At 40.6% G+C, this 9,202-nt stretch overlaps 1 protein-coding gene across 1 annotated transcript; it reads left to right on the forward strand.

Moving 5' to 3' along the window:
- The first annotated feature begins 1,843 nt into the window (after window positions 1-1,843).
- LOC119692266 (protein sprouty) lies at window positions 1,844-7,415 on the forward strand. The gene is made up of 2 exons (XM_038112213.2): window positions 1,844-2,116; window positions 6,314-7,415. Exon 2 carries the CDS (start codon window positions 6,371-6,373, stop codon window positions 7,004-7,006), a length of 636 nt encoding a protein of 211 aa, XP_037968141.2. The 5' UTR covers window positions 1,844-2,116; window positions 6,314-6,370; the 3' UTR covers window positions 7,007-7,415.
- Window positions 7,416-9,202: the final 1,787 nt, after the last annotated feature.

A 9,202-nucleotide genomic window follows, 5' to 3' on the forward strand; every position in this document is an offset into this window, starting at 1 on the left:
GATTTTCTTAAATTGTTCGAAATGTTCTAATTGATGGTGAAATTCTGGTTATAGAATGGAGAGAAAACTCTCGCGAAATACTTAAGTCAATTATACTTGCAAGAGTTAAGTTCAAGGGTTTGATTTCCAGAAAACCATGTTGAAAGGAGAAATCTCTAGCGAAGTTCCTTCCACAAAAAGCATTTATTGAATAATAACATCCATTGTGTATTATCTGGTTCCACAAACAGAAGTATGACATTCCATGAATCAGTGGTTAGAGCTTCCAGTAACATGGAAGACTTCAGTGTCATTTTCGCTCCGTCTTAGGGCCACACATTGTCTTATGCATTGTTCTTGCAATATTGGTATCCAATATCACTTCAGCTAGCGATTTCAATCAGGTATTCGGTGGAATTCTATCCCACCTGCAGTATACACTCTGCAACAACTAGAAGAGATGCTCTATCACAGTCTTTTCTAGACATATCTATGCATGCTCTTCAAAATCTTGTAACATCATTAAATGCAGAAAATATTTAGTGCATGAGTAGGAATTGAGCGTAGATATATTATGTATGTACCTAAGTGCCTGTGTATTGCACTTTAAGATCACAAATAAGCGTAAAACCGCTTTAAAAATACTTCGAGTCTGTCAAATGAGGACTGAGCCCGTCGAGCTGCAAGTTATAACAACAGATTTGGAGGCGAATGAACACACTCAGGTAGAGGACGAATTTTTTGTGGGACACATTCTGTTGTTCCATTCACGGCTGCAGTGACCGCTCGCCTCTTTGTTCTATACTCGTGAATAATTTATTTTTTCCACATGCTATTTTTGGTGATTTGCAGATCCATTCACTTTAAAATGTTTTCTGTGTATTAATGAAAGCGGAAGTTTTGAAGCGGATCGAGGAATGCACGAATAAAAGTAAAGTAATTTGGGTAATGCTACCGACTACTTTTCATATAAAAACAACTAGTATTGAGGCGTTGAGGAACCTGTCCTTGACACAGAGAGGTAAACAGTCCTTATTGTCGGCGCAACCTTGCGAAACTTAACATTTACGATAACGTGTCATGCTTTTGGTTCAAGTATTTTCCTTCCCACGTGAAACAGTATGTTATTTATTTTCCTAAACTTGATAGGTAAATGATTTCACTTAACGAACTGGTCAAATTTTTACCACAATTCTCGGCAGTTTATGATTTGAGCATCTGCAGATTCTGGAGTTAAACAGTTATAGTTTAACTCTCTATTTAACTTTAATGTTGATGTAAAATCCATATACATTTTCCTTTTTGGTATTGTATGACTTCCTCGGTCCCGCAATATTATTATATTGCAACTTGCAAAACGATTTTTAGATGTTATGAATAGTTATGTAGGTATGATAATGTTTCAAAAAGTTACACTCAAGGTAAGTACCAACAATAAGGATGGTGGCATTTAAACTGAATGGGAATGACTTCACATATCTTGGTATTGGTATGAATCATGAAAATGCTAAGACAGATCCGACAACTTCATAAACGGACTTTACCAAAGGCATTCAAGAGTTCAAGGCGCTTGCTGGTACATATTTGAAAGCAGATAGCCGTTGCAGGACGACAGTGGGCGTGATCTCGGTGGCGCGACTCTCGCCAACCGGAAACCCAATTCCCGGATGCGGCCGAGCGGGAGGATCGTGCCGGAAGCTCGGTAAACGAGCACATCCGCTGCTGCCGCCCGCGCCGCAAAATTTGGCACCGCGAGCGCTCGCTGCTCACTTCCGGCCCCCGCCCCCCGGACCCCGACGTCGTCGGTCGCCCGCGAAAATAGCGACCAACCGCGCTGTGTACGCGGTTCATTCAGTATGGCCGCCTTTCATTCATAAAAAGGCGAGGCGCGGGCGGTATGAGGAACGGCGGAGGGGACGCGGCTCTCCCGCCAACCCGCGGCCGCGGCGGACGCCAGTGCGGAATGTATCGGCAAACGAAACGGTCGTTTCGTCGGAGCGTAGCGCTAACGCTCCCGGTTTTCGTTTAAAATGTGTATAAGAATAAGTGCAGTGAACCCGCACGAGTTCGGAACGGATACAAAAAACATCGTCGTCGAGATTCGGAGTAGAAATCAACGAAGAACTTCAGCGAGGAAGTGAGTAGCGGCCATATTGCAGTGATAACCGCGCGGCGGCGGGCGGACGAGAATCGAGGCCGCTGCGTGGGCCGCCCCCCGCCCGCGCCAGGTGCCGCTCCAGACCGCGCCGGTCTTAACAATCTTCCCGTGGATTTGCGCGGTTGAAATTTGGTGGTTCAGCCGCATTTTAGTGTATGAGTGTATCGTCCGGCGTGGTTTTGGTGCGGCATATGGATAGCCAGTAAGGCCGAATGCTAAATGATCAGTGATTTGTGTGTGGGGCAAACTGGCCCGAGTGTCCTTGTGAAAGCGATGTGTCTAGGATACGTGGAACGTTTATGTTGTCGTAAGTACTTGGCATGGCATGGAACTAGTTTGGACCGATTGACTAGGTCCTGTTCAGCATTCCATTACCAATCCATATGTCGAGGAGGAGCACATGCGTAGGCGCCAAGTTAGGGCTATAGACAGTATTCGTAGAGGTCTCCTAGCATGAATGGCGACGGCCGAAGCGCCGCGCCTAGCGACCCGCACACGTGCAGCGCAAGCGCTCGTCGCGAGAACCTTCCAAACCAACGAGTTATAATAATGCTATCATTATAATAATGTCTGATTATAGGGTCAATTCAAAAGGAACCATCAACGACCACATCACGACGTGTAAACGTACACGTTGGACTTAAACTGGAATAATAATATGGTATCAGAGAGATAACTTCTGTACCAGCTGTAGATCCAGCGATGTCGTTAACATGTCAGCAAAAATGCCTTGATTATAGACAAGAGTAGAAAAATAAGTAACGATTCAGTGGTCACAGGTCAAGATATATCAGAAAGTTGAAGACGATACGATAATACTGTTTTAAGTAAGAAAATCTTTATCACTAGTTTTGGTATTTTTTCTGACAAACATTCTGCCTTCTTCTGTATAAACCCTAAATATTGAAAACTGAGTAAATGCGAAGCTAATTGGGAGCTTGGTTGCTATAAATCAAGTTGAATAGCTGCAAGCAACTAAATAGTTTAAAAGGAATCTTCAGCATCAGCAGCAAATCCAAGTAACTTTTTGTATCTTCAATAAGACAATTCAAAGAAAACCAGTTCATTAGAATTTGAATCTAATAAATAGGCACAAACTAACCTTTACATAGAAACCGCATATGGAAAAGAGAACCAATATTTTTGGCACAAACAGTTGAACATACAGAGATAAGTCGATAACTTCGTGGAGAACGTTAAATTCGAAATAATGTTTTAGATAAAAGAATACAGTAAACAATAGCATTGTAACTGCTAATCTTGTAACAACTATAACAGATAGCAAACACATTTAGACAAAACAAAACAAAAATTGTCACCGTTACATATGAGACCTCCATCATAAAAAAACTGATCAACTGCTAAGTTTTACAAAAATTGCTCTAGAATTGCAATCATGTCAGACGATATACTGTGCCTTCAAGATCAAGAATATTACTGTTAATTTCCCATACACATTAAGCTCGATAATAGTTACGGTTCCTTAACTTTAGCACAAAAAGTATGATTGCGTCATAATAGACCTTGGAATTCAGTGTTTGAGTATTGTTTAATTAATATTATAACACTTCTCAGCAGGTGTCACTCCTATTTTATAACTATTCACATGGTACAGATTCTACCTATATGCATTAGAGTTTCAAACATAGGTGTTTTAAATGGACCTAAAACATCATGGACAGCCATTTACATTACGTGTTTTAGTGAATTATGGCCGTATGATGACAAGGGATTATCCGTAAAACTTACTATTTTAACATATACCTAATATCTAACTGAGAGATTACAGTTCACATTGGTAACTAACTGCAGATCCTAACGGCAATAAAGAAGTCTAACAGCGAAACGATAGTTTTCTCATAATTAATGCTATTTTGACAGTACCATCAGCAGATTTATAGTAGAATACGAGTAACGCGAGCCTATAATCAATTAAAATCATGTTTCTTCAACTTTCAAATTAAGTCGGTTTTCAGTGGACACATGTGTGTAAATTCCGTTCTGGATTGGAGTCATTCTCAAATATGTATGGTCATCGATACTAGGGTCTACGTTAGGATGTGATGACTAATGCTTCAAGATGTAAAAAAACAATGAAGAGTACATACAATACTAATGGTGCAAGCCACCCCTAAATGTAAAAACTAGAGGATATTATGAAGATTTCACAACCAGTCCTACGATTTAGGTAGTTAATAACTAAATAAAGAACCACCTTTTAGTAGGAGCACTCATTTATTGCACACAATAAATTGAAAGCAATATTACATTTATGTATAGACAAATTTACGACTGTGTCAAAGTATGTGCTAATAAAGTTAAACGGAAATATAGTTTTAATTGTATACCTACTATACCATGAAAACTTCATTACAAGCATTGGATGCCTAATTATGAGGCATCCTATTGATATTGGTTGACAACGGGCTTTTTACAGTAAATTATTTGTAGGTTTCTGTAAATCATACATTTAGAATCTACTAATATTAATGAACAAATACGAATAAAACTTTAGGGTTTATGCGCATTGTGGTTGCCTTACGGTACACGGTTTATTTATGTTTTAAATTATTTACGAATGAGGAGTTTCAAGTATATAAACGGACGGAGTACATATTATGCACCTATACCTATTATTGACATATTCTAAATGTAGTTAGCACATCAAAGATTGCTAAACCTATTTCAAAGGTTTTGACGGACTGCGTTCAAGTACCAGACACGTGGCCATATAATGGAAGGGATGGAGCTGCGATACTGAAGCATATAATAAACATTATATTGTGGTCAATAACTGCTCAGTAGTGGGAATTATGTGAACCTCTCACAGACCATCTCTTTTTAGTCATTTGTCGCCGACGACATGAGCTTGCAGTCAACGACATTTCGCAACGTCATTACTGGTTTAAATAATATGTAGGTGCCGTATCGTCTAGCTTTATGTCGCTAGCTGCCTAAAGAATTTCATAAAAATATTAAAAATTATGCCAAATGGCACCTTTACAGTTAAGACATTATTGATACGCTGAAAACTTCTACTACAGCTTTTTAAATATATTTGAGAAACCCGGATATTGCGTATGGCAAGCTGATCAGAATTAGGAATAGCCCTTACACACTTTGTCTCGTTCGTTGATTTTACAAAGAAGTTAAATTCTAAATAGAGACAAGTATCTTTTATTAGCAAAGTTGATTTTTGCATTTCTAATAACAGTTTGCTAAAAAAAATCTATAGGTATCTTGTTTCACATTTCTCTTTGCGGCAAGGTAATCAAATCATTATTGAGTAGGTAGTGAACGTTCATACTGTAATGCAACAGGTGCTACCACATTATTAGTAGACGCCTACATATTACACAATTGTCAAGTACTTACTTATATGTATTTAAATCGTTAATCAAAGATCTAAGAACTAATTTGGGCACCGTTGGTAGTTAGTAAAGTGGAAATGATGTATCTAAATAACTGCTAACCCTTAATTTTTGTTAGCATATAAACCATGGCATACCTAATTTCATTTAGTAATATCAATAAAATATAATAAGTTATGTTTATTCACAATGTAGCCGATTCTGAAGGTACAAATTTCAATATTTAGCACTGATAGAGCTTAAATTTTAACCTGAATCGCTACCAATGTTACTTACGTGTTTGTTAAAGATATTATGTTGTAATTCATAATTTCGACATTTAATCATATCTAATTACTTAAAATACTGTGCTCGTTACTAAACTGGCTGTGGCTGGTCACATGATCTTTTTATTAGTACTTATAAAGTTTGTTGTTTGCTAGACTTGTCTTATAAAGGTAGTCTAGTTACAACTACGAACCTATCAAAGATTCAATTCGATATTTTAGTACTCTATTGTATAAAACAATAAGTAATGGTAACATTGTGTCAATGTTAGAGTACCTAACTAAGTATCGTATGCAGGTAGGTACTGATCGTAAGTATGCGGAATTATCATAAATAACACATGATCATGAACATCATGATAATTAATACATAGTTATACATACCTACTAGGCACCTTGCTACAAAAATAAACGTTCCACAATCGCTGAATGAATGAATAGTGTAAGTTTGTATGAGTATGTGATGAATTATTGTATGCTATTAAACTTTGACATTTCCATTAAAGTGTTTGTTAACGTGTTTCGTTTCCGTTGCGCAGGTGGGGACGATGAGGGAACAAGAAGGCGACGGCCCGGAGAGCCGTTAGCCGGACTCGATGGATGAGTATGGCGGACCGGCGCCGCCCCGGCCGCCCAAGCCGGCCGCGCGCGCGCCCCGGGCGCCGGCGGCGCGCGAGCCCCGGCCGCCGGGCCGCGCCGTGTCCCTGCTGCGGCCGCGGCCCGAGGCCGAGCGCGAGCGCAACCCCTACGTGGAGGCGCCGTGCCGCGCGCCGCCCGGCCGCGCCGCCGCCGCGCCGCTCAAGCCGGTGACCGCGCAGCCGGCCGCCGCGCCCGACAAGCGGCGCGCGCCCGCCGCCGACTCCATCGTGTGCGGCTCGTGCGGGCGCTGCCGCTGCGAGCAGTGCGCGCGCCCGCGCCCGCTGCCGCAGCGCTGGCTGTGCGGCTCGTGTCTGTGCAGCGCGGAGGCGTGCGTGGACTACGCGTCGTGCATGTGCTGCGTGAAGGCGCTGCTGTACCACTGCGGCAGCGGCGAGGAGGAGGCGGGCGAGCCGTGCGCGCGCGGCGGGCGGCTGGCGTGCGTGTCGGCGCTGGCGCTGCCGCTGCCGTGCCTGTGCCTGTACTGGCCGCTGCGCGGGCTGGCGGCGGCGGGCGCGGCGCTGTACGCGCGCTGCCGCCGCGCCGGCTGCCGCTGCCCGGAGCCGCCGCCGCCGCCGCTGTCCAGTATTATCTAGTCCCGCCGCCCGCGAGCGCCCCGACGGCCGGCAGAGGGCGCGCGCGCGTTGTACAAATATTTATTGGCGCTCGGACCTGCGGGGTGGACTCAGTGTTGTGGTCCGGGTGAGTGAACGGCTCCCGGCAGTGTGATCGATACAGTACTTGTAAATATAGTTGTATAGTGTGAATGTACGTGAACGTGTCGCCCGAACGCCGATAGTCTCAAATTTTCTTGAGACCGAACGTGTCATAAGAAAACGTTACGTTAGTATTTTGGGTTTAAATAAACCCGGAACAGATTAAAATGAGATATACATAAAAGCATACTTACTAAGATGTAGATAATCTACCATTTATTTATTAACTGAATTTGTATTTATTTGTAAATAAAAAACAATTATATTATAGATACGAATGTTTACTACATTATGCTTGTTTTTTCTATATCCTCCTAATCTTCCACAGTCCATAAGTAATTCTAGAGAACAGGGCTACAAAAGTAGTGAGTAATGATGTAGTGGTGGTGCACAACAGCCCACTGCTACTACTACTACTGCAGCCTAGTACCAGCTGCATTGAAGCTGCTTCATAGTTATTGCATATTTCAACCATGGATTATCATTATCATTTATCATAGATCTTGTTTCTTGATCTTATATAACTTTCAAAACCTTACATACCTACATACATAAAGCATTGATACCTAGATATAGAATTCTAGAAATATTCAAACTGTGATTATCTGCTCCTACCAAGATTGGTGTTTTTGTAAATGATTTTCTTGATATTTTATGGTGTAAGTGGAACCATTCAATCATGCACCTATGCCTAGTCTCGAAATTTAAAAAACACACAATTTGTATGGGTCTTCGAACATGCTGCATTGCTACCATATTTTGTCAAAGATATCTGTAGCTCCAACTCAAGCAGTTTTTTGCAATTTCATTATTAGTAACATAACAACATCAAACTTCATTGAATGTTAATTCATCTAAATAAATACATCCATTCAATAGAGCAAATCATAAATCATAGTCAGTTTTAGATGGTTAAGTTGATTATAATGAATCTTTCAGTTTATAGCCAGCTTTGATGCTGCAGCTGCTGTTACGCATCATTTATACGGTTTAGGATCATAGGTTTTCTTGTGAAAGGTATACTTAATAACATAAAAAATGCAAACTTACTTATATTTTAAGGACCCCCAAGATGACCCGCTGCCTTTCTGTACTGATAGCAGATGTGGTAGCCATCGAAGTAGACTTCGATGGTGGTAGCAAATACCGACCTACGTACTTTACACCATGTTTAAACCATTTATTAAAACTATAAACTGAATTAAGTACACATAATCAAAGTAAAATTTGAATGCAGACACACAAAAGATACTTTTAAAAGAATAAAATAATAAATTTTCAGTTCGTTTGGTTTCTAAAGTTTTTGATAACTGCAGATGACATGACATGACATTTGATTGACAGCAAAAAAAGCGCGAGTGTGCGGTACTGCGGTAGTGTATGGTGTATGCAGAGAAAGACCATAGAACAAATGACACAGTGCGAGGTCGTTATTATTCTGAAACTACAAAGAATTAATAATAATTTTATTGGAGCTCAACAAAACATAATTTACAGAGTTGTCGAATGATGGAATCTGATTAAATACTTGCCTTCATCATGTGATCATAATATTCTAAAATTCTAGCATCTTGTAGATTCGTAGGAGTATGAACAGTAAACGTCAACACTGCCATCTGTTGGTAAGTTTGAAAACCCTGATCAATTTTCATACCTCAATCAATGTAACTATACAAAGTCCTTGATATAACTTCAGTTACCTACAGTCCAACTAAAAAGTCATGAAAGCGATTTTGCAAAGACTACTTTAATATTGGCTTTGTGAAAAAAAATCATACAATGCTTTTTAAACCCTAACTAGAGTTTTCCTATATGCTTCGTTTCGCCTAAAACCTGAAAGTTATAAGATAGAAAGTACCTACCTGTCTAAATAGTAAATAGATCGGGATAGTTATATTTATGTACCTACCGCATGCTCGCACATTTAAATGAAAACAACAGATGCGGACATACCGTTTCTTCCCCAGTCATGGTTTGATGGCCGGAAGACCCTCCCGGGAGCGAGTACTTATGTAAGTAAGATATAAGTAACATGAGACTTGTTTCTATAAGTAGTAATAAAGCATAAGCTGTGAC

The sequence above is a fragment of the Plutella xylostella genome, chromosome 13 (assembly GCF_932276165.1).
Source record: "Plutella xylostella chromosome 13, ilPluXylo3.1, whole genome shotgun sequence".
Classification (NCBI taxonomy): domain Eukaryota; kingdom Metazoa; phylum Arthropoda; class Insecta; order Lepidoptera; family Plutellidae; genus Plutella; species Plutella xylostella.